The 25839-nt window shown below is 34.6% G+C and overlaps 6 protein-coding genes, 1 non-coding gene and 1 pseudogene across 7 annotated transcripts; 5 read left to right on the plus strand and 3 right to left on the minus strand.

The window, feature by feature from the left end:
• The first annotated feature begins 1754 nt into the window (after positions 1-1754).
• Positions 1755-5441, plus strand: LOC120218541 (LRR receptor-like serine/threonine-protein kinase RCH1). Its single transcript, XM_039215465.1, has 2 exons — positions 1755-4692; positions 4860-5441. Exons 1-2 carry the CDS (start codon positions 1902-1904, stop codon positions 5303-5305), a joined length of 3237 nt encoding a protein of 1078 aa, XP_039071396.1. The 5' UTR covers positions 1755-1901; the 3' UTR covers positions 5306-5441.
• A 1410-nt stretch (positions 5442-6851) lies between these two features.
• Positions 6852-20048, minus strand: LOC120218544 (alcohol dehydrogenase class-P-like). The gene is made up of 11 exons (XM_039215466.1): positions 19935-20048; positions 19612-19748; positions 19477-19523; positions 19071-19396; positions 18896-18978; positions 18734-18809; positions 18569-18630; positions 18361-18456; positions 18115-18276; positions 17893-18035; positions 6852-6863 (listed from the first exon to the last, which is right to left on the minus strand). The coding sequence occupies exons 1-10, from the start codon at positions 19966-19968 to the stop codon at positions 17919-17921; spliced, it is 1140 nt and encodes a 379-aa protein (XP_039071397.1). The 5' UTR covers positions 19969-20048; the 3' UTR covers positions 6852-6863; positions 17893-17918.
• LOC120218545 (uncharacterized protein C57A10.07-like) lies at positions 6980-8925 on the plus strand. The gene is made up of 3 exons (XM_039215467.1): positions 6980-7762; positions 8185-8309; positions 8508-8925. The coding sequence occupies exons 1-3, from the start codon at positions 7168-7170 to the stop codon at positions 8823-8825; spliced, it is 1038 nt and encodes a 345-aa protein (XP_039071398.1). The 5' UTR covers positions 6980-7167; the 3' UTR covers positions 8826-8925.
• On the minus strand, positions 9152-11429 carry LOC120218546 (pathogen-related protein-like). Its single transcript, XM_039215469.1, has 5 exons — positions 11262-11429; positions 11027-11159; positions 10644-10945; positions 10419-10566; positions 9152-9217 (listed from the first exon to the last, which is right to left on the minus strand). Exons 1-4 carry the CDS (start codon positions 11391-11393, stop codon positions 10420-10422), a joined length of 714 nt encoding a protein of 237 aa, XP_039071400.1. The 5' UTR covers positions 11394-11429; the 3' UTR covers positions 9152-9217; position 10419.
• Positions 13419-13511, minus strand: LOC120218661. Its single transcript, XR_005525255.1, has one exon. It is a non-coding gene; the product is annotated as a small nucleolar RNA Z221/R21b (small nucleolar RNA).
• On the plus strand, positions 13808-16553 carry LOC120218543 (annotated as a pseudogene).
• On the plus strand, positions 16978-17448 carry LOC120218399 (tumor necrosis factor ligand superfamily member 6-like). The gene has a single exon (XM_039215342.1). The coding sequence runs from the start codon at positions 16978-16980 to the stop codon at positions 17446-17448; it is 471 nt and encodes a 156-aa protein (XP_039071273.1).
• A 3895-nt stretch (positions 20049-23943) lies between the features above and the next one.
• LOC120218548 (alcohol dehydrogenase-like) lies at positions 23944-24303 on the plus strand (the record flags this gene model as incomplete). The annotated part of the gene is made up of 2 exons (XM_039215471.1): positions 23944-24081; positions 24161-24303. Coding segments are annotated over 2 exons (255 nt in total), but the record flags the coding sequence as incomplete, so codon positions are not given.
• Positions 24304-25839: the final 1536 nt, after the last annotated feature.

The following is a 25839-nucleotide window of genomic DNA, read 5'->3' on the forward strand; positions in this document are numbered from 1 at the left end:
ATTAATTTCGTATATAAAATCTTTATATAAATCATTGACATTATTACTCAATGATAATGAGTAATAACACACCAATAATTAGCAGTATGTGATTTTGTAATAATTATTACACAGCCCCAACCAAAGCATCAACCTTGCTTTTTTTTTAACAACCATTTGCCATCATTATTTTAGGTGAAATGAATTTCTTAAAAGAAATTGATGAACTAGAAAGAAAGAAAAAAACCTAAATGATCAAAATTAAGATATTAAGTTCTTACAATGATCAATGAAAAAGTAATGACAATTTGTTGTCTACACAAAAGAATATAGAGAGGTAATTAATACAAAGAAGTAAATTTCACGTTGGTTAAATATTTATATCTTTGTGTTTAAATATAATATTTTAAATTTATATTTATTGAGTGATAAAAAATAAAATTAATATGAGGTAAATATAAAGTAATATCTGTTTAAAGATAATCCTTAATAATTTGACATTGAAAGTTCATACTCCTGGCTTTCATAGTACTCAAACATAGAACCTCAAAGAATAACAACAATTCATTTACCACCGAAATAGTATCTGTTTTATACATGTATACGTATATAAATAAGGGCAAAAGGCCAATAAGAAGGCGCAAAATGGACAATTTTGGCATCATATTGTAGTGGGTATTGGCTAATATTGCATGTGGTGGGAATGGGAGGTTCGTGCATGAGAGAAGGGAAGTAGAGCATATACCCCAATGTCTAATCCTTTCTACCAACATCATTGTGCCTTTTGCTTTCTTGCTAAGAACCCTTTTTTCTATATCAAACTGATCTTGAAACCTTACAAGTTCTCAAAAAAATGAAATAAATAAATAAACAATATTGTGGTGTCAAGCATGCTTCTCTCTTTTGTTCTTTGGTGTTGTTTTGTCATTTTCAGACACCTTCAAGAGTTGTCATGCAACTTAAATCGAAGAAGGAAAAGATAAGCAATCTTTGTTTGAAAGTGTTTGGAAAATTGCAAGTAACCATCCATCATCTTTCATGTACAGGCATACATACATATATATGTATATATAATGAAAGAAACAATTACAGAAATACAGGTAAAGCATGCATGCCCATTTAATTCTTCTATCCATGTCAATTTAAATAGTACATTGAGATTTTGTTTTTGTTTTTTTTGTATCTTGTTGCTGATTTGTTTTTCTACTTGGTACATATATGTGTGTCTTGTAAGAGAAATGTTAGTATATATGTCTTGTTTATTACAACCAAACTTGGGTGTCTTATTTTCAATAATGTTGTACTTTCTCTAATTCTCCTCGCTAGTTAGAGTTTTTGGAGGAATTTCTCTATCTATTTAGGCCTCCGAAATTCTTAGAAATTTTTGGAGTTTCATATCCTCCATATTCGTTATAGCCCCTTGATCTAACTGTTGTCAGTCTCATCACCAACAAACTCTGGTAAATGATGATTAGGTAAATTCACTTTTCCGGCCTACAAATAGCAATCATAACTCTTACACATCTACTTAGGGTCAGTATATAAGTCTCCATGTATGATAGGAAAAAGGGATCTAAATTCTCTCTCATTCACGCATCACTCATCATCTTTGATTCATCATTTTCTTTAAAACTGTCGACTGCGATTCTATGTTCAAACCAAAAGTAATGAATCATGTATAACTGTTGCAACCCAAATTTTACCGTAAAAATCTTTAAATTTGAGTTATTTTTAAGGTTGAAGCAAAGATGTAACATTGTTTTCAGTAATTATGGATAGATAGTGGGGGGCATTTCATTTCAGGATTCCAATCTTCATGATAAGAGGGCAAAAAAAAAAGCTCCAAAAAGAATTGAAACATTGACATTGGATAATCTATAACTAGAGGAGAGAGAGAACAGTGTTGGAACACTATCCTCATCATGTCAAGCAATGTAATTGCTATTATTCTCTTGTTCCTCAACTCTCTTCCTCCCATTTCTTGCTTGAACCATGAAGGCCTTTCTTTACTTTCATGGCTTTCAACCTTCAATTCTTCTTCTTCTGCTGCTGCTTTCTTCTCTTCATGGAATCCATCCCACCAGAATCCATGCAAATGGGATTTCATCAAATGTGACGGTGGAGGTTTCGTTAGTGAAATTAGTATATCGAACATCGATCTTCATGCAAGTTTTCCCTCCCAGGTTGTCTCTTTCCAGCATCTTACTGCTCTTATTCTTTCACGTGGGAACCTCACAGGGGAAATCCCACCTTCTATAGGGAACTTGTCATCGTTGATCACCTTGAACCTTAGTTTCAACGCTTTCTCGGGAAATATTCCAGATGAGATCGGGAAGTTGTCTCGTTTGAGGTCGTTGTCGTTGAACACAAACATCTTTCACGGTGGTGTCCCGAGGGAGATCGGAAACTGTTCGAATCTTCGGTTGCTCGAACTGTTTGATAATCATCTTTCTGGAAAGCTTCCTGAAGAGCTTGGACAATTGATGTCACTGGAGATTTTCAGGGCAGGGGGGAACAAAGGTGTTGCAGGTGAAATCCCAATGCAAATATCGAATTGCAGACAACTAGCTTTTCTTGGACTAGCGGATACTGGTATTTCGGGACAGATTCCGAGAAGTTTAGGGGAACTGAAGAATCTCAAGACTCTTTTGATCTATACAAGCAAGCTTAATGGTCATATCCCACCAGAAATTGGTAATTCTTCAGCTTTGGAGGAGTTGTTTCTTTATGGAAACCAACTTTCTGGTGAGATTCCTGAAGAACTTGGTTCGTTGAAGAATCTCAAGACAGTGTTATTATGGCAGAACCAGCTGAGTGGGAGAATTCCAGAGTCATTAGGGAACTGTTCTGGTTTGGTTATTATTGATATCTCATTGAATTATCTAACGGGGGAGGTTCCTTCATCTCTTGCCAATTTGGCTTCATTGGAGGAGCTTCTTTTGTCAGGGAACAACCTTTCTGGTAACATACCTTCCTTCATAGGCAAATTTTCAAGCCTAAAGCAGTTAGAGTTAGATAACAACAGATTATCTGGTGAGATTCCAGCAGCCATTGGACAACTAAAGGAACTTACTCAGTTCTTTGCATGGCAGAATCAGCTTCATGGAAGCATACCGATCGAGCTAGCCAACTGTGAGAAACTTCAACATTTGGACTTATCACACAATTCACTTACTGGTTCAGTTCCAAGTTCTCTGTTCAATTTGAAGAACTTGACCCAGTTGTTGTTGTTATCGAACAGACTTTCTGGTGGAATCCCACAAACTCTGGGGAATTGCACTAGCTTGACCCGTTTAAGGATGGGATCAAACAACTTTAGTGGTCACATTCCATCAGGGATTGGCCTTTTGCATAGTCTGAGCTTCCTTGAATTATCGGAAAACCAGTTTACCGGAGAAATTCCTCCCGATATTGGCGACTGCACTTGTTTAGAAATGGTGGATTTGCGAGCAAATAAGCTCCAAGGTACAATTCCTGAATCTTTTGAATTCCTTGCTGATCTCAACATCCTGGACCTTTCGATGAACAACATAGCAGGCACCATTCCTCAGAGTTTAGGCAAGCTGACATCGTTAAACAAAATGGTAATCAGTGGAAACTCGATAACAGGTGTGATCCCTAAGTCACTGGGGAACTGTAAGGATTTGCAATTGTTGGATATAAGCAGAAATAAGATTGCTGGTTATATCCCAGAAGAGATCGGTCGTCTGCAAGGACTCGATATACTCTTGAATTTTAGTTGGAATGCCTTAACCGGGTCTATTCCGGAAAGCTTTTCATATCTATCAAAACTGGCCAACTTAGACCTCTCTCACAACAAGCTAACTGGGAGCCTCATGGTCCTTGGTGGTCTTGACAATCTTGTTTCTTTGGATGTCTCATTCAATAACTTTTCAGGTACCCTTCCGGACACCAAGTTATTTGATAATCTCCCCAACACTGCTTTTTCCGGCAATCATCATCTCTGCATTAACCGAATCAAGTGCTCAAGTGGAAATCCCCATGCCAAAATATTAACCAGAAATCTTATCCTCCGAACGCTTTTCAGTGTTACCATAACCATTGTATTAGTCACTGCTGCTGTATTTTTATTTATCAGAGTTCATGGAGCCAAACATGAAGATGATTTCTTGGACTGGCACTTCATCCCCTTCCAAAAGCTTAACTTCTCCATGAATGACATATTACCGAGTCTGTTCGATTCAAACATCATTGGAAAGGGTTGTTCCGGTGTGGTTTATCGTGTTGAGATGCCGACAAAGCAGGTAGTTGCAGTGAAGAAACTATGGCCAATAAAAAATGGTGAGTATCCAGAGAGGGATTTGTTTACTGCAGAAGTTCAGACACTCGGAACCATAAGGCATAAAAATATAGTGAGGCTACTGGGATGCTGTGACAATGGAAAAACCAGATTACTCTTGTTTGATTACATTAGTAACGGGAGCCTGGCCGGATTGCTGCATGAGAAGAACTTGTTCTTGGACTGGGATGCAAGATATAAGATCATACTTGGAGCTGCTCAAGGTTTATCATATCTTCACCATGATTGTATCCCACCGATAGTTCATCGTGATATCAAAGCCAACAACATCTTGGTTGGACCACAGTTTGAAGCTTTCTTGGCAGACTTTGGCCTGGCGAAGCTGGTCGATGTTTCAGAGAGCCCGAGAGCTTCCAACATTGTTGCAGGTTCTTACGGATATATTGCTCCAGGTGAGTTAATATTGTGAATTGTCTTTCTGGCATTTTCCTTTACGTTCTGAACATGTTTTTTCTTCAAAATCTTCAAGATCTTGAGATGTTTACGGACATGTTCCCCGATCAATCATGTATATATATTACTATATGTTCCATTCCGACATAATTATGATGATTTGCAGAGTATGGATACAGCATGAGGATCACAGAGACGAGTGATGTGTACAGCTTTGGTCTAGTTCTCCTGGAAGTTTTAACAGGCATGGAACCAACAGACAACAGTATTCCAGACTGTGTCCACATTATCACTTGGATCAACACTGAACTTCGTGAAAAGAGGAAAGACTTCACAACAATTATAGACCAGATGCTGCTCATAAGATCAGGCACACAAATCCAAGAAATGCTTCAAGTGCTCGGCGTCGCTCTCCTATGCGTCAATCCATGTCCCGAAGAACGACCCACAATGAAAGATGTAACCGCAATGTTGAAAGAGATCAGGCATGAGAACGATGATTCTGATAAAACAAATCTTCTTTGTAAAGGCATAGCAAGAAACCCCAAAGCTGCAGTTCATTGTTCTAGTTTCTCGAGATCATCCGAACCTCTCATCAGTTCAACTTCTTAGTCGATGCGCTTCAGTATAATCGTTATTTGATTTTAACTGTCATTTGTATAGGTCAGAATTCTTATCATATGTAGTAAAAATAGGCCTCAAACTGCTGCTTCGTTAATCCTAAATGCACTCAGTATTGTTATATTTATTTCTGTGATGCGAGGCTGTTGCCGAGCTTGAACTCATATCGGATGGTTTGTTTTCGATCAAGTGGGGCAGCTGTCCTGTAGGAACAGAAGAGGAATAATGGAACTTTATAAGCGGACCTACAAACTGTTTCCTTCCATCTTTTTCCCCCAAAATAGAAACATTTACTACTGCTAAGATATGCAGGCGACCGAGCAGAATAAAGGAAGATATCCAAATGCCATCAAGCTGGTAGCCTATATTCCAAATGAAAAGATAATATATGATCTTTCAAAGTTATATTACTCAATTACTGTATAATTTACAAGACCAAAATTGTCATCAAGGGTCGCCTCAACCATCCAATAAAGCAAGCTTTCATCAATGGCATAGATCACGGAAAGCAAAACAATAATTTAAAAGTGGAACAGTGCTAGAAAAATCAATCAATTCATCAGCTGCAGTTTTCAAGTAGGGGACCAATAGGGAAAAGGGTAGCTTTCGAACCTCATTCTGGTGGACATCGAAGGAGCCGAGCCGATGAAAAAGACAAGGGCTTTGACATAAACCATGGTTGGCATGAACAAGATTGAACATGAGAATTATGGGGGGATACAAAAGGACCACCACCTCCCATAAGCTTCCCCAACATCTGTTTTCAGTAAAGAGATAATAAGACCCTAAAGCTCCCATGTTCTTAAAATGGTGCTTTCTTCCTAGTCATGTGAGATGAAAAAAAGCTATCTTTGGCCCACTTATAACATATCATTCTCTAGTGGCTAGCAATTGAAGCATTAGCTATACATTCCTTATCGATTCATATAAAACTACATCAAATTACAAATCACAAAGTAGACAGATTTGCTGTCTGTTTTCCTGAATTAAAATCCACGCGTGAGAGATTCATCAGTTTCCGGCTCATACCAAAAGGGGAAAAAACATGATACAAACAACCAAGCAAATCATGGCAACTGAACTATGAACCAGAAGGAATCGACTTAATTATAAAAGGGATAAACTCCTTTTTTTATTCGATATTTCATCTAAGAGTGTGTGATGGGGCCCCCCTCATCAATCATTCAACAAACATTTACAAGACACTTGAGATGTACTCTAATAAACAAGACGTAATCAATCTGAAAACATGTCTAATGTGAAAGATCAACAGTAGAAATATATATGGTAGCCAGAACACACTTCCATATGCAACATTACTGTGTGCGAAAACTACACCAACAACCAAATTAGTCATTCCAAATTCAAATGATGAGCAGTAGCTTCAAGAACATCATAAATATATTTAGAGTTGTAATATAGAACTGTATATTTGGGCTTTTCCAATGATAAACAAGCAGAGTTTTATAAAACAAATGGATCACCTTTTGGGCTTCAAATGGGCGAAACCCAAGAATTCAGTCCCTGTTAGTAATCTTCTCTTTACCATCTCTGACATTTTTAATTTTAATAAGCAAACTCTGGAATTCTGGATCCAAGTCTCTTCCACTCTGCCAGGTTTTTGTGAGTTTACTCTTTATACCTCTGCTTTGGTAATCAAAATTCTGCCTTAAAGATTCAATTCCAGTTTCCAAAGGTGCAACTTTGATACTCAAGATTTTTCCTTTTATGTAGTTTATGCTTTGGTTTTGTATTAAAATTCATTATCGTTACTGGATAATCTGTTGAATTGTCTCTCTGGGCATGCTTTATTTACATAAATCTGGAAGCTGTTCAGCTGTATCTGTGTTAGCATGAATAATTATCCATTTGGGTCAAATAGTCCAAAGCCCTTCGATGCATATCCAAGGGGTGACTTTGATATTGAATTAGGCACCATCAAAAGAACCAAAAGGTCTAGAAATGCATCGTTTTCCCCTGGTAGAATGATTAAATCCTTGGCTAACAGGCTTCATTACTATTACAAGTTACACCCATTCCTTGTTTTCTTTGTTTCCTTGGCATTTGGGGTCATTATCCTTATAGTTTTATCTCTATATGAGCACAACTATAGAATGCTAAGAAATTATGGGAAACTTGATGATGGATTCGGTAATTATTATCCGTATGCCAAGCTTAAGAATCTTGTCATGGTTGCTGGGCATTCGGTTTATACAAGTAGTAGATGTGGAAGAGTTGATAAGGAGGATTCTTGGTTTTTGGAGTCGTACCAGAAGAATCCAGGGCAGGCTGCAACATTTTTGAGTCACATAAAGGAAGGAATTGAAAGCACTGCACGAGATAATTCGGCTTTGCTTCTGTTTAGTGGCGGAGAGACTAGGAAGGATGCCGGTCCTCGGAGTGAGTCACAGAGTTATTGGACAGTTGCTGAATCGAAAGGATGGTTCGGTATGTTCACTTATTCGGCATTCTCCATTTCTCTGATTATATGCCGTAGTTGCTTGCCTTAGTTATACTTGATCGTTCCCATTGGTTTGAACTTTGAAGTATGTAACATAAACTCGACAAGTTAAGATTATTGCATTGTTCTGTGTTTCTTATGCAACATCGAGATTATCAATTTCCTGAGATTATGTATGCAATATTTGTGCTTTCGGCTTCGTATATACTTGAATGTTCCCATGAGTTCCTCCAAGTTCATGACCCTTTAAATCCATATTTGCTACCATTTTAGCTTATTAGTGAGAGTTCCACTCTCTGGTCTATTTCCATGAGTTTGTTTCTTCCCCGTCTTTATTCTATTAATTTTTTTCTACAATGGTTTGGTTTTGAATCATCGAGCATCGTTCTTTATTCAACTGTTTTTTCAGGGGAAGAAGAAAGTGTGAAGTGGAGGGCATTAACAGAGGAGCATGCAAGAGATAGCTTTGAAAATCTTCTCTTTAGTGTTTGTCGGTTCCGAGAGCTTACCGGGGCATACCCTCAAAACATAACTGTAAGCATATCCTACTTGATCCATGCCACCATGGTTGTAAGAAATAAGTTCACAAATTAACTATATATATATATATATATCGAGTTTTTTCGTAATATGTCCTCGTTGCTTTGTTAGTTTTTTGTTCACGACAAGTGTTGTTTGTTCCTCGCATTGTAGATTGAAAACTCATCATTATCCTATTTCATTTTGGATCAGGTTGTAAGTTATGATTTCAAGGAAGAGAGATTTGCAAACTTGCACCGCTCCGCGATCGGCTTTCCGGAGTCGCAATTCTTTTACACAGGCACACCAGCTTCGGCGACTTCAAAAGAAGCAGCTTTGAAAGGCGAGGCATTGGTGAGGGCTCAATTTCAACAAGATCCATATGGATGTATCGGATCGCTTAAGAAGAAGAAAGTAAGCCGTGATCCTTTCCACCGGTCAATCCCATATCCGAATGGATGCCCGGAAATTGAAGGTCTGTTTAGATACTGTGGGACTGTTCCGTATCAAGGTTCACTCCCATGGGCATAGCAAGATTAACCATAGCAAAAGACACTTGATCACATGATATAAATACTTGTTAAATAAAATTTCAATAACCAAATCAATAGAGAATGAAGGTGAATATATATTCATGTCATGTTTGTGCTATTATTTCTGTTTCTTTTTGTATATCATGTCCATCTTTCTATGTAAGAAACATGCTTGAGATTTTGGAAAAGTTCATCAATCATAAGAACATATTATTGACCTTAATTCAATGTGAAAATTTGAATGGATTCATTTAAAAACAACATATAAAGAAAATATCATAAAGAAAGCTTTTGTTCCATGGCTATGGAACTTGCTTCTTTAGCAACATACAAATTTAAATGGAAACAAAAACAATAAATCTGCAAATGGTGTTTCAACTGAAGGGACAAAGAGGCCACCTGATGAGTGTTTTAAATCGATAATATTTGCTCGTTAATTCTTCGATCTTATGGATTTATTACTGGTGAATTGATTGTATTGTGTTTATTTTCGTGCATGATCTTATTTGCCAGAATTAGCAGTAAAGAGTGCCCATTTTGAATTTTTTTATTATTATTGGTCACCATTGAAGACATGGACACAACTCTGGGCATGACACGGTCCGACGTAGCAATTTCTAGAAGGTTCAGTCAGCAGCAGTTTTTTAGAAGGTCCAGTCAGTAACAGTTTTCTAGAAGATTTAGTCAGTACCTTCTTGAAGGTGGACGGGAGAGATATGTTATGAGATTTATTTTTTAAAATATTAAAGTTTGAATTTGAAAAAAAAAAACATTTGGAATTATCTTTAGGATTATTTTTTCCATGTTTATCTCTAAGATGACTTTTGTCATGTTTTAATTTTCTTAAAAGCGGGAGGCTAAGTGATGACTCATTTTGATATGAGAGAATTGAAAAGCACATAACATCTTCAAGATGTCAATCTCAATTTTCTAAAAGACTTGGATAGGTAATTGACCTATCATTTAAAAATCAAAACACTTTCTTTTCAAAAAGTCGACGTTGATCAGGATGTTGTTCTAATTTAAAGTTGAGAGGAAAGATCGGTAAATAGCAAATCCAACTTCCTGTGAACACCCTTGCGACGGTCCGCTAAGAGAAATTGAGATTGGATTCAATTCTCAGAGAGACAATATAATACGAGTCAGACTTTTCCTAAACTAAAATTATTTTTGCACAAACGACGATTGTCGTAGTTAGTTCAATTAAAAAACTAGATTTCCAAAGATTGGTTACCAAAGTGAAAAGCAAGTTACATGGATAATGCCTTGTAAACTATAACCGACATGAATCACAAAGTGAAAATCTAATTTTGATGATCAGAAATGAATTGAGTCAAAGCAAGTCATGAGACTGATTTTTACCATAATTATTTTCAAATCTGTTTTCTTTCTTTATTTTCGCTTAAATTACTTTTTTTAAGTAATTCAAATAGAAATTTAACCTTTGAGGATAGACCCTTACTTATTTTTATTGTATATTTCTTATATTCTATTAAGTAGATGGAATTTATTTTGACATCAAAAAATACATATGTAACCACCCCCAAAGGGTATTTATTTTATGTAAAAGTCGTAGAATACTGGGAATAATTCTACCCTGTCTTCCTCAAGATTGGACACTTTGAAGCTGCTTCCATGGCAGAGCTATCATCAATGGCGGCACCTTTCAATAGGCCAGCAAGCAATTCTCCCCTATCATAAAAGAACTCAGTTCTACCAATTTTCATATCTTCATCCACCTGTTCCAAAAAAATTCAAGTCAAGTTTTATTCACCAAAAATCAAAACAAATAAATTTCTGGGATAATTAACTTTACCTGGAAGATGGCCATTCCGTAAAATTCAACCAAATCTCCTGTAGGAGCATGACCTTTGAAAGGACCTTCACTGTAACCCCAGTGCCTAAACTTGTAGACAATCTCAGGAGGTCCAGCATAAACCTTGAGAACTTCTAAAGCAAAACCTCTTGGAAAAGCAGTAAGAAAAGCCCTGTGAGATGATTCGGTTGTTTCCTTTTCAGGATCGTAGATTCTGTATTCTTCGGGGAGGGATGTTTGCAGGTGTGGGTTATATCCTCCTCCGAGCTTCTTTATTTCCATCATGTCCAGAGCCTTCCGACCTGAAACATAATCCAGTTTAACGTAAAGCATTTGTAAAAATTAACGTACAACATGTCTCAGTTCATGTTCTTTCGTTTTACCATTTAAGCTAAACGTGAATTTGTTAAAGTCCATTGATTTGACATCATCGAGGGCTGCCTTGTGGAAAAGCTCCATTTCCCATGTCTTCACAAGGTTCTGCACTTTTTCTTCTAGTGATCCAGGAGGCCATACCTTCCATTAACATATTGAAGTCCTCGTGTCAGACATGTATTTATATCCAACACTCGTAATCATATTAAATATGTAAAATTAACTGATGAAAAAGAATCAAACCTTAGTTCTTCCTTCTTCGAAGAGCTTGTTAACAATGTCGTAATTTGGAGCAGCTCCCCATCTCCATGTGGTGTTGAGCTCACCTTCTCCATGCAAATAAGAACGATATTTGTCTCCTTCAACGCCAGACATTGTTGCAGCTTCTGAATTATTCAGTGTACGTAAGGGGAGAATATGAAGGTGTTAAAAAGTTGGGTAATAATATTTATTTTGCAATTATTCAATGATTCTTCAATAATGGAGGCTGTAGCAGTCATTAACATTGGATTAAACAAAGGTGTAAGCAGATATTAACATTGGATTTGATTTATTTTTAAATGTTATTATCATGTGAGTGAGCCTTCAATAATATTTAATTTGCAATTCTTCAATGATTCTTCAATAATGGAGGCTGTAGCAGACATTAACATTGGATTAAACAAAGGTGTAAGCAGACATGAACAATGAATTTGATTTATTTTTATAAATTTATTTTGAATCCTTGGAGATTATTTTATGTTTTATATGGAACTAACTTGTTTTCAAAATTGACAAGTATTAAAGAGGTTTTGACACTATTTTAATATTCAATTTATTTAAATTCCCTTTATTACATCCTTCATTTTTCTCGATTTTTTATTATTTTTTTCAATTTATCTTTCATTTTAAGTCAAACTTTTACCAAATTTAAATCGCATACTCATATACCATTATAAAATATGTATGTAACTCAAATTCTTTTTTTTTACTAAAAATATACTCTTTTTTTTATTTAGTCCCTTAACTTTATATTTTACTCAATTTGATCTTTTGATTGCAATTTTTACAAATTCTTTGTCTCGTCAATTTATTGACTCTTTTATATTCTCATCAATATTTTACCATCAAAATATCTTCTTTAAAATATAATATTATTAAATATATTTTTAGATTATATTTAATATATTAAATAACCTTATATTTTTTAAAGAATATGGAATATATATATATTATATGATTAGAGAAATTCAAAAAATTAGAATCAATCCTTACCATAATACTATAAATAGTTATAATAAAATTTTTATAGAACCTCAAATAAATCTACTCGAATTTCTTAAACTTGACTCAACTTGAAAAAAATTAAATTAAATTCAAGTCATAAAATGACTCATCCACTCAAATAACCTCAAATTTTTTGATTCATTTCGATCGAATATTCATCCCTACCTAAAATCCATCATCTTTAAGGGCTCTTAAGTAGGACTATAAGCAAGTAAAATTGAACTCATATATCATTAAACTCCACGCAATAAGTTTAAAACTAATCTCAAATCAATTTAAAAATTCACATATTTAAAAATTAGGAAGTTTGAAATTAAAATTTAACTCAAATTTAAAAAAAAAAATTAGCCTCTCAGATTTAACTCAAATTGAAAGTCAAACTCAATTAAAACACGAAATTAAATCTTAAGTACAAGAAAATTTTATATTATATTATAAAAATATATACATATTATTAATAATTTAGTTTAGAAAATAACTAAATTCAAATAATTCATTAACTCTTTAAAATTTCGACCAAATTTATTAAGTTTGAATATTAATCAAACGTTAAATCAAATTAAAGCTTCCGTTGGAGGAATCGATTTTAATTGCAGTTGTAATTATAGTTGTGGTTGCATTACATTTATCACGATTATAATAACATTTATAATCGTGATTAATGTTACTATAATGATTGTAAAATTAGGGTTCCGAAAAATATTTAAATCTCTTGGAAGTTGAACAAGTGGGATTATTCAAAATTAGATTATAAGTAACGGAGGCTGTAATTTCAGATATTTGAAACATTTTAAGATTTGATATGATCATGAAGCAAAAGACCGAATCTAAAACTTCATCTGAAAAAAATCATTACTTCCCTCCAGAAATTTAAATTGAAAAGAGAGGAGCCATCAGAAACCAATAATTATCCCCAGAAGCTAATAAAGCTTTACGGTCCGCATCATGGTTCAATCTTCTCCTTGGAGAAGATCACATCATCTGGTTCCTTTGCTTTCTTTTAATTTTCCTTTCAATGCTTGGAATTGAAAATTTATTTCACGGCAGAGAAAAGGGTTTAACGAAGATGAATCAAATACCGTAAAAACAAAAACTCTATCTAAAATCAAAAGGTTTATAATTGGGGGAAAATAAAAGCTCAGAGGAAAATATGGGTAGAGAGAATTATCAGCACAGGTTAGGATCAGCGTGGTGCATGACTTCCTCTAATTTTTCTCATCATTGCCCAGATTCTGAAGTAGAAAACTTTTTAAAAATAATGAAATTTGAAGCGAAATTAATAAGGAAAATCAATGGGAAAAAGAAAGCTGCAGACTTGAACTTAGAACGATGTTACGAGGTATTCAACTGGGTTCGACAATTTATACAGGGGAAGAAACTCTAAGAAAAACCCTAATCGCATCCCGCGTTTTCTTTATTTTTTGTGTCATTACTGTTTTACCCTCCGTTGGCCTTTCTATTTCCCGTTTTCACTACGATTTTTCCTTTTGGGCTCTGGTTTTGGGGATGGTCTCGTGGGCTCAATCCTCAAGACTTTCAATTCAAGGTTTTGGAAGAGTCTGAGTCAGATCATTCATATTCGGAGCGAAAAATATGGTTGCTTTCATACAGCCCAATTAACTCACCCAACTCGTTAACTCCATCAAGCCATGCCAGAAGTGTCCCGACTCGATGCGCCTAAAGTTCCTCTCAAGAACTCTACCGACGTCCGAGCCGAGCTCTTTTCTTCAACACTCTTACTTCTCAACGATTCTTCCCCTGTCAACTCGCTCGGGAAGCTCGACACCCGAGAGATACAGCCACCTAGTAAGGTTGTGTTTACAACAATGCAGAGAAGTCAAAACTCGTTACCTGTTCGACGAAATGTCTCAGACGAGAGAGCCGGATTTGAAAGCAAGAAAAATGATACACGCACAAGGTTTGAAACTTGGGTTTTGTTCAAAAGGGTTGTTCGGAAATGCAATTCTCGATCTTTGGGGAGATGTGGTTTCTGCTGAGAAAGCGTTTCATAGCCTTGAAAAGAGAGATGTATTCGCTTGGAACTCGGTTATTTCGATGTATTCAAAACGAGGGTTGGTAGAAGAAGTTTTTAAGAGCATCGGACCTTTGATGAGTAGTGGGGTGTTGCCAAATGAGTTCACATTTGCCACTCTTTTATCTGCATGTGCCAAATTGAAAGATGTTGAGTTTGGTAGATTAGTGCATTGTTTTGTTGTTAAAATGGACCTTGAAGCGAGTCCATTCTGTGAAGGTGCTCTCATTGATATTTATTCCAAGTGTAATTATGTAACTGATGCTAGGAAGGTGTTTGGGTCAATGGATCTTGATACAATTTCATGGACATCGATGGTTGCGTGTTATGTTCAGGTTGGCTTGCCTGAGGATAATCAGGTGGCTTTTGTTAGCACCATGAATGCATTTGTCGGCTTAGGTAGACTTGATGATGCACGTGCCTTGTTTTCCCAGATGCCTAATCCGAATGTTGTAGCCTGGAATGTGATGATTTCAGGGCATGCCAAGAGAGGTTATGAGGTGGAGGCTATTGAATTTTTCCATAATATGAGGGGATCTGGAGTTAAGTCCACACGCTCCACATTGGGAAGTGTGTTGAGTGTCATCGCTAGTTTAGCAGCATTAGACTTAGGCTTATTGGTTCATGGTGAGGCAATTAAACAAGGGTTAAATTCTAACGTTTATGTGGGAAGCTCTTTAATCAATATGTATCCTATGTGTGAGGAAATTGATGCTGCAAAGAAAGTATTTGATGAGTTGCATGAGAAAAATGTTGTATTGTGGAATGCAATGCTCGGAGGTTGTGCACAAAATGATTGTGCTGATGAAGTCATTGAGATGTTTTCTCAGATGAAAGGGTCTGATTATCACCCTGATGAGTTCACCTATACCAGTACCTTGAGTGCATGTGCTAGCTTAGGATGTCTGGAAACAGGTCGCCAATTTCATGGGTTAATAATCAAGAACAAATTCGCATCAAATTTATTTGTGGCAAATGCATTGGTTGATATGTATTCAAAATCCGGTGCTTTAAAGGAAGCAAGGCAGCAGTTTGAGATCATAAAAGATAGAGACAATGTTTCTTGGAATGCAATTATTGTTGGATATGTGCAAGGTGAGAATGAGTTTGAGGCTTTTAACATGTTTCGAAGAATGATTTTAGATGGCATTGTGCCTGATGAAGTGTCCTTGGCTAGTATACTTAGTGGTTGCACAAATGTTCAGAATCTTGAGCATGGGAAGCAAGTCCATTGTCTTGCAATTAAATCTGGTTTAGATAAGAGCCTCTATGCAGGAAGTGACCCTATAGACATGTATGCCAAGTCGGGAACCATTTGGGATGCACATAAAGTCCTCTATGTTATGTCTCGATGGAGTGTGGTCTCCATGAATGCTATGATTGTTGCTTTGTCTTCTTTGCAAGAAGGCAGACAGATCAACGCACTAATTTATAAGACTGGTTATGTTTCAGATGAGTTAACAACTAGTGCCCTTGTCGATATGTGTGCTAAATGTGGGGATGTTAAATGTTCTGCACAAGTTTTTTATGAAATGAATAGCAAGAACGGTATTAGTTGCTGGAACTCGATGATAGTCTGGTTTGCTAAAAACGGTTATGCAGAAGATGCATTGAGAATATTTTTTGAGATGACTCAAACACATGTAATGCTTGATGATGTCGCTTTCCTCGGTGTTCTTACTGCATGTAGTCATGCAGGGAAGGTATCTGAAGGTCGTCAAATTTTTGACACAATGGTTAATTTTGGGATTCAGCCAAGAGTGGATCATTGTGCCTGCATCGTTGATCTTCTTGGACGATGGGGTTTCTTAAAGAAGCCGAGGATTTCATCAACAGTATGAAGTTCGAACACGATGCTATGATTTGGGCTGCACTACTAGACAGTTGTAGAATACATGGAGATGAAATTAGAGGACGGAGGACAGTGGAGAAACTGATTGAACTAGAACCGAAAAATCCATCACCCTATGTGCTACTGTCTAACATATATGCTGCAACGGGAAAGTGGAGTGAAGTTAATGCTACGAGGAAGAGAACGAGTGAAAAAAGGTTGCAGAAGTTCCCTGGTTGTAGCTGGATCATCGTGGGACAGAAAACGAATATGTTTGTTGCAGGAGATGAGTCGCATCCTAAAGCAGATGAAATTGAAGAAGTTTTGAAGGATTTGGTTGTATTGACGAGAGAAGATGGTTATGCTCCAGAAATGGATTCATTGTTGCGTGAAGAAGAGTGATGAAAGCCTCACTTTTCAGCACATGTTACAATGATCAAACATAGTTATAATACATTTTTTTAACCATACTATTCAGAAATGAATATTTTCGCGAACACCTTGGGTAAGAAAAGAGAGACGAGCCCGTAAACAATTAAATAGCAACCGTACAAGGAATTCATTGTACAAAATGGTTTGCTTGCAAGTTGCAAGTTCTACCCTTGTTTATTTGAGTATTATGAAGTTTTTTCGTGTTTTACAATGCAAACATAGAACCCATTGGCCCAACTTTCCTAAACTTGAAGGGAAGGCAAGGAATGAGAGTCAAGTTATTCATAACTTCATCTGGATTTTACTGCACAAGTTTCACTACAAATACAGTCCAAAATGCTACCTTTTTGTGCACCAACAATATCAACTTCATACTGTATCTATCCCCTCATTCCACAATGGCCTCTCCTAACTTCAACTTCCCTTATTTCTCTCCACCACCCCACCATCCAATCACTCCGCCTCCACCACCTCCCCATGTACCTCCACCGCCGACTCCAATTCCTCCATCACCAAATAACCATACGGTTATAATCATCGTGTTTATATCATGTGGCGGCGTGTTCCTCCTCACATTCCTTGCGGCCACTCTCTTTTGTTTCCTCAAGAAAAAGGAGGTTCAAAAGGCTGACGCGGTACATATGGATGAACAAATGAAAATCAAGGAGGCAATTGTTGAAGGTCCCCATGGAACTAGCTCAGTTTTACTAGAGATTGAAGATGATATTCATATCGATGAAGAGATTGCAAAGACTCAAAGAATTGGAAACGGATCCAATCTCCACTCTTCTGAGCAAATTCATCATAAAGATATCGAAGCAGGAGGTGAAACTTCAAGTTCTCATCATCAACTAGAACACAAGGCCTAGTCTTGTATATGTTCATTTTAAATATTGTTTAAAAAAATGTTGAATTAAATAAACTTAAATACCAAAGGAAAATGTGCCGTGATCATGTTCAATTTTTCTTCTGTTACTTCATGAATTGTAATAAAAATTATAAAAAATATTTTGCCAATGTTTTATAAATCATGTATAGTAGTTCAAGTGACCTCGTAATAAAAGAGTATTGTTTTTTTTTACAAGTCCCGGATTAGAGCAATTACTTTTATATGATATATATATATATAAATGTCAATAATCAATAAAGTAAATAGTTATTTTTATTTATTTTGCAAGTAAGACAACAAGTTGAACACATCAACAAGAAAGAAGAGTGAGAAAAAACAGGATAAACATCAAGTAAAAACAGCAAAAGCATGTAGTAGCATTCATTATTCTATTTTCCTTAATCACTCTTTGCAAATAATTTACTCAATCCATTGATAAAGCTTCATCCTTTAAGCATCCATGCGAATCATACATCTCAGACCCTCACCCGCAAGCATCAACTCAAATGCCTTGTTGATCTCCGAGAATGGAACCGAGTGAGTGATGAATTTATCCAATTCAAGTTCCTGCAACATTTAACACATCTTATTACTGCTACTTCTTTACACGATTAAATGTTTACATCAAACAGGAACATAACCTCACCTTGTTCATGTATTTCTCGACGACAGCAGGAATATCGGTCCTAGGTTTGTAGTTGCCAAAGAAAGTACCCTTCAGAGTCCTCTCATTCAGCAGGTTCACCGGATGCGTTTTGAATGCATCGTCTTTGTTCGGAACACCGACAAGAACCGCAACACCCCAGCCCTGAAAATTAACTGATTTCAGCTAAAAACCAACAATGTTAAATGATATATTCTGATGTCATGAATGAAGAGAAAAATGCTGTACATCATGGACGCATTCGAATGCAGAAATCATGGCCTGGATGCTCCCAGTACATTCAACGCTGCGATCAACTCCTCCCCCAGTCATCTCAGCAATGACCTGATTATTAAAAACAATTCTATAAGAAGGATCTCAAACAAGTTTATTATATAATGCAGGTTTTATACTAGGTGACCCTAGTATGTAGGGTCATAAAGATGTGGGAACCAACCTCTTGAACAGGTTTGTTATGATCTTTTGGATTCACAAACTCCGTACAACCAAATTTCTTGGCTGCAACAAGTAATAGGAATCAGTTTTGTAACATTGCTTAACCAAGAACATAACCAAATCCTGGGATGTATTGTGCAAATCATGACTGTGAAACAAATCCTACCTTGTTCGAACCTGCTGGGGTTCAAATCAACACCAATGATCCTCGAAGCCCCCGAAACTCTAGCTCCTTCAGCAGCCTAAATTTCAGAACAGAGATTTATCTTAAAAGTGCATACCAAGAGGGGGGAAAGAACTAAACATAAAAGCTACAAGAATAACTCACAGCAAGACCGACAGCGCCTAGTCCGAAAATCGCAACAGATTGACCCTTTTTGGGTTTAGCAACATTCACAGTGGCACCAAAGCCTGCAAGAACAACAACAAAAGCTTCCTTGATGTCATTCACATGGTTTATATATCCCAAAAAAGGAAGACAAAGGGAAGTCTTAGTCCCTAACCTGTGGACATCCCGCAGCTTAGGACACAAACTTTATCAAGTGGAGCCTCTGGATTGATCTTAGCGACCTGGCCGACGTGTACGACGGTGTATTCGCTGAAAGTAGAGGTGCCAAGGAAGTGGTAGATAGGCTTGCCATTGATGGAAAACCTGGATTTCCCATCATGAATCATTTCACCCCTGTCGGTGTTGATCCTGAGGAGATCACACATGTTGCTTTCTTCCGACAAGCAATGAGCGCATTCCTTGCATTCTCCGGTGAAGATGGGGAGAACGTGGTCACCTGCTTTGAGATCAGTCACCCCCTCACCTACACTCTCCACTATCCTAAACATCACCAAGTTCAAAGAACAGAGTAAATATACATATAAGAACACAGAAAGTAGAAACTTTAAACAAATACATACCCTCCAGCCTCATGACCAAGAATGCGAGGAAACAGGGGGTTTTGCCCCTACAACAAGAGAAATGAGAGGGATCAGAGTCAGAGATTCATGTGAAGCAAATGTATAATAGGCATAGATGAAGGGTGAATAAGGAACCTTAGCATCCCAGAAGTAGACATCGGTGTGACATAAAGAAGTGAAGAGAATCTTAATACGGACTTCATTCTTCTGCGGCGGCGCCACTTCCACTTCTTCTATTGACAGTGGCTTCCCCGACTCCCATGCCACCGCAGCTGCAAGACAACAACCACAGAATTAGCAAAACAACCGCCATGAAAAAATAACCAATCAACCAGTAACAAAATAGAAGAACTCCCACCGAAGAATCAAAACCAACAGAGAACACGCAAAAACAGATCAAATGAAGAAAGAGAAAAGAACCCAACAAAGAACATCTGAGAAACAGTGATTGTTCACACCTTTGCACTTGATGACCTGACCAGCAGTACTCATATTGGCTGTTTAATTTTCTTCGACAGACAGAACTAAAGAGTTGTTGAGTTTTATCTGATCACTCTCGTTTTTCTTCTGTGGTTGCGGTTTGTTGTTTATGATGCAAGAGGAAAGCCAATGGGATTTTATTTATAGCGAAAGCACACCCATAGTTTGGATTTTGTCAAATGACTGCTTGTTTTCCAGCCGAATCTGTGTCTGGTTTTGGTCGATTATTATTTTTTATTTAAGAATGGTTTTGGTCAAATCGAAGTATCATTTTTAATAGTAAACTACACTTTAGTACTCAACTACTATTACTTTTGTTTTATTTTGGTCACTACTATTTTTTGTCAATATCATATTTAACGTTATCTTTTGATTTTATTTTGGCCACGCATCGTTAAAGAACTCAAGAACTTTGGCGTGACATTTTTCTAAGAAATATTTTAATGATGATGTGATATTATCTTATGATGACACGTAAATATATCAATATTGATTTTTTAAAGACATTTTATCAAAAAAACCCGCACTAAACATTAAATATAATTTAAAAAAATAATTAAATGATCAAAACAAAATAAAAATTATAATTGATATACTAAATGTTGTAATTTACCCTTTTTAATGTGCTAAAAGCACTAATATTATAAATTACAAGATATCAAAATATATTTATATTATTTTTGATATTTCAAATTTATTATTGAATTAATTGAATAAAATATAAAAAATTCATTATAAAATAATTTTTATTTAATTTACGATATCATAATTTAAATTCAATTACAACTAATTTTTTCTTCGTAATCAATATCCAAATTTAATTTATTTATATTACAGTGTTTTCTGTCTAGTCGTGGACTTTTGATTCACGTGGCTGAGTTGAAAACTTGAAATGATTAGGCGCCACATGGAATCTTTATTTAAATGTTTAGTTTAGTTTATGTAATAAAATATTCACTATAATTATTAAGAAAGTGCCACGAACTCTCTTACAAACCACTTATGTTGATACAACAAATGGATTGTATTAACATTTTTAGTTTAATAGAGAATTATAGTTCGTGGCAATACCACGATTGAGTGTTGTTTGAAATTTTTATTTTTATAAGGTAAAAGAGAGATGAATATTTATTAAACTTTGATTAAATCGATCTCGAATAGTTTACAATCTGTCTCGTCTAATTTATATCCTAGATGAGACCGTATGCCTACAACATATATGCATTTATTATCATATTATTTTAAATCCATATGGCATATGTGCTAATCATCAACTAATATACGAGTAATTATGATTTTGTGTTAGTATTTATGATAGTCTGAACGAAAACAATCATGATGATAATGTTAACACTGTTAAATACGCTTGATATAATTTATTTTTACTGCGACATATATATTATATTCAAGAGTATGATAGATTAATCATAATGAAATTTATTGAGCTGAAAAAATTATTTATTAAGCTGGACAAAAATTATTTTTTGAATGAAGGGTGTTGTCGTAAAGGTTTATTTTGTAGATGAATACAAAGAATCAACATTATCAAACCCAAGAAGAATCAATAAGCCCTCTTGTTTTTAGCCCTGAGCTTATCTGCCTGAGTAACCGTGACGTGAGCGGAGAAGCCATTGATAATGAGTTCATTGGTGTAAATGGCCCCACCGGACGGAGAGAATAAAGGATGGAAGAGTACCAATGATGGCACAGAGTGTCAATGCGCTCAAATGTGCCAATCAGTTGGTCAAATGCGTCGCATCACTCTTCTGTTATTAGGATAACAGTTCTTAACGGTCAAATAATTAATTTATGGGTAAAGTATAGTAATAGTCACTGAACATTTCCGAAACTTGCATTTAGGTCCCCCAACTTTTAAAACTTGCAATACAGTCCCCAAACATTTAATTCGTTTGCACTATGGTCCCCGCACCTATGAATATTAGGGTAAATTATATAAATGGTCACTAAACTTTTCAGGCACTTAAATTTAGGTCCCCCAACTTTTAAAAATTACAAAACAATTCTCAATTTCATTCTAAACCACAAATTCCAAAGTAATTCAATTTCATTCTAAACCCTAAATTTCAAAATAATTCAATTACATTCTAAAACCCAAATTCTAAAATACTTCAATTTCTGTCTTTTTTATAAACGACGCCAATGTCACTAATTATTAATTAATTTACTTTTTATTTTAAAACATATGATAATTTTTTAATATTAATTTAAAGACATGAAAATTTTTTCAATAGTAAGAATATATGATAATAATTCATTATTTAAAATAAATATATTTCTGATTATTTGTGTATGTTTTATCTCTAATCATACGTGTTAATATATTTATATCTTTCACATAAATATTAAGACTACATAAATAGCAGAGTCAAAATTTATATACGAGTTATGTTAATTATAGTAATGATGTATAAATAATTTTATTTTTATATTATTTCTATTATAATTAAAATATAAATATTATCATGATAATTAAATATTTATTTACTTATTACATCAAATATTTTTTGTAGAAAAATTATTTAATAAAATCATAAAAAAACACAATAAAAAAAATAAACACTGAAGTTGACTACTTCAAAAATAAATAAAAAATCAATAATTTAATATAATACCCCTAGGTTGATGATAACAATCAAAAAAGAGATGGGATTTGTGCCATGTTTTCGTAACATACGTAAACTTTCTATTTCATGGTCACGTTCACGTATCTTTAGTTCTAGCACGATCTATTTTTAAATTTTTTAATATAGGTAAAAATGTTATTTTCTTTAAAAGTTTTAAATTCAAACAATTGTGTTTGTAGGTATATTTATAATTGTTAATAAATTAATTTTTTGAATAAATACTATCTTATAATCACATCAAACTATTAAAAAAAATTAAATTATAATTGAAATAAATAAAAATTATAAGGATCAATTGGGGATTTTGATTCTTAATTTTTTTCATTGAGAGATTGTATTTTTTAATTCATTTCTTCCTAATCATTTTTTATATTAATTATTGAAGATCACTAAATTTATATTACGAAGAGGGAGTGTATTTTTTTTCACAAAAGTAAAAAATCAAATGCTATCACGTTCTTAAGATAATCTATTTATTTCCCTTAAATTGAAGTATTTTAGAATTTGGGGTTTAGAATGTAATTGAATTATTTTGGAATTAGGGTTTAGAATGAATTGAATTACTTTGAAATTGGGATTTATAATGAAATTGAGGAATGTTTTGTAAGTTTTAAAAGTTGGGGGGACCTAAATTCAAGTGCCTAAAAAGTTCAGTGACCATTTATATGATTTACCCTAATTTTCATAGGTGCGGGACCATATTGCAAACGGATTAAATGTTTGGGGACTGTATTACAAGTTTTAAAAGTTGGGAGACCTAAATGCAAGCTTCAGAAATGTTCAGTGACCATTACTATACTTTACCCTTAATTTACTGAAATATTAGTGATTATTTATATAATTTACCCTAAATTTTAAACATCAATGGAATACAACTTCGTTTTTATTCAATAAAAAAGGAAAACCCATAAATATTAGATTTGACTGAACCAAAGAATCCGTTTGTGAAACTTAAAACCGGGTTTGAGTGGACAAGTGGTATTGACCTTCTTGTTCCATGAGGCGCCCATGGTTATGGTGACTCACTCGTTTCGAGTTTTCAACTCAACCGTGTAAATAAAAGAAGTCCAAAGATTACACACTTGTCACAAAACCACGACAAGAATGAGTAGTAATACCACAAAACCAGACACTGATTCGTCTGAAAAACCACAGTTACCTAACAAAGAGGAAAACCATTGATCTGGTTTGCGTAATCTAGTGAACTGGAAATGAGTTTCACTATAAATAGAATATCGTTACCTTTCTTTTCTCCTCACAAACAACAAGAAAACAAATACAGAGTAAATTAAACAGCCCAATATGAGTACTGCTGGTCAGGTTATCAAGTGCAAAGGTGTGAACAATCGCGAACAAAGACGATGCATTCAAAACGCATCCGGTGAACCTGCTGAATGAGAGGACTCTGAAGGGTACTTTCTTCGGCAACTACAAGCCTAGGACCGATATTCCTGCTGTCGTCGAGAAATACATGAACAAGGTGAGGTTATGTTCCTGTTTGATGTAAACATTTAATCGTGTAAAGAAGTAGCAATAATAAGATGTGTTAAATGTTGCAGGAACTTGAATTGGATAAATTCATCACTCACTCGGTTCCATTCTCGGAGATCAACAAGGCATTTGAGTTGATGCTTGCGGGTGAGGGTCTGAGATGTATGATTCGCATGGATGCTTAAAGGATGAAGCTTTGTCAATGGATTGAGTAAATTATTTGCAAAGAGTGAATAAGGAAAATAGAATAATGAATGCTACTACATGCTTTTGCTGTTTTTACTTTTTTTTTTTAATATGCAATGTTTATCCTTTTTTGTGGGTTTTCATTCTCTCTCTCTCTCTCTATTCTCTTTCATTTTGCCGTGCAATGACATTTTATTTTTAAAAATAATTTCTACATCATAAAAGTCATGCTAAGTAATATAAATAAAATGTAATCTTATTACTAAAAACAGTAAGTAAATTTTACTTTTTAGATATTACCATATTTATATAATGATTTTATTAAAAAATAATTAATTAATAATAATTTAGCCTAAGTAATACAAAATGAAACAGTAATCGTTGTTAATTTTAATTACACTATAACAAGTTGTTTAGTGTAATTTTGCTAGTGTAACCAAGTCTAATATCTTTACATCAGGAGACTGTCATCTACACTAACAATGCCATCCACGCCAATCAGCTTACCGGTAACACCGCGAAGTGAGCCACCCATGATTCTGATCTTGTCCGATTTCCTTGGTGCCACTATCTCCATCTCACTAGGCATCCCAATTACTGTCTCACCGGAAACACCTCTTGGTCTTGGATGACTCCAAGAGTATTGTCTCCAGAATTGCGCACGTTGACCCAAATATCCGGCATGAACCATCCTTCACTGTCGGCACCTGCATACTAGCCAATTTTTTCTCTTCTTTTTTGATTAATATACACTTCGTCGTCTAAAATTTTATAAGTTCTTTATACTCTAAAACTTTATAAATTTGTTATTTTAATATACAATCCCAAAATATATTTATAAAAAACTCGAATTTGATTCGAAATAAATATATTTATAAAAATATTAAATTTATTTGATAAAATAGGGATTTAATTGAAAAATATGATATATAGATGAGTATTATTGTTATTATCTCTAAATATATAAGATATAATTATATTATTTTTTTAGGATCAGATCGGATATTTTTCATCTTAAATCTAAATTCTACTCGAGCTCGAATATGATTTTTTTAAAATAATAATAATAATAATTCATAGGGTTGGGTCGTAATCCATCGGGTTCGGGTGCCATGCCTATCCCTAGTCGCTACAACATAGGCACTTAAGAGAATAATGTCAAAACGTTATATACCTACTTTGAGCGAAATTTTTTTAAGCACCTAAAGTTAAAAAAATTGATATAATTTAGATTTTTTTATTAAACCTATAAATAATTTAATTTATGTGATAAATATTAATATTATTTATTAATATAGTTAATAATAATTAATATTTGATGCTTAAAATATTTATAAATTATTAATATAATTGATAGTAATTAATATTGGATGTTTAAAATATTAAATACTATTCATTAATATAATTGATAGCATTAAATATTTGATGCTTAAAATATTAAATAGTATCTATCAATAATTTTAGGTTTTTTCTCTTTTTTCTTTGATCACTGTTAATTTCTTTTCTTCATCATCTTTATAATCGACAATGATATTAATTTCAGTGTTGATTGTAAGTTAGT

This window comes from Hibiscus syriacus, unplaced genomic scaffold (genome assembly GCF_006381635.1).
Source record: "Hibiscus syriacus cultivar Baekdansim isolate YM2019G1 unplaced genomic scaffold, ASM638163v2 tig00110198_pilon, whole genome shotgun sequence".
NCBI classification, from domain to species: Eukaryota; Viridiplantae; Streptophyta; class Magnoliopsida; order Malvales; family Malvaceae; genus Hibiscus; species Hibiscus syriacus.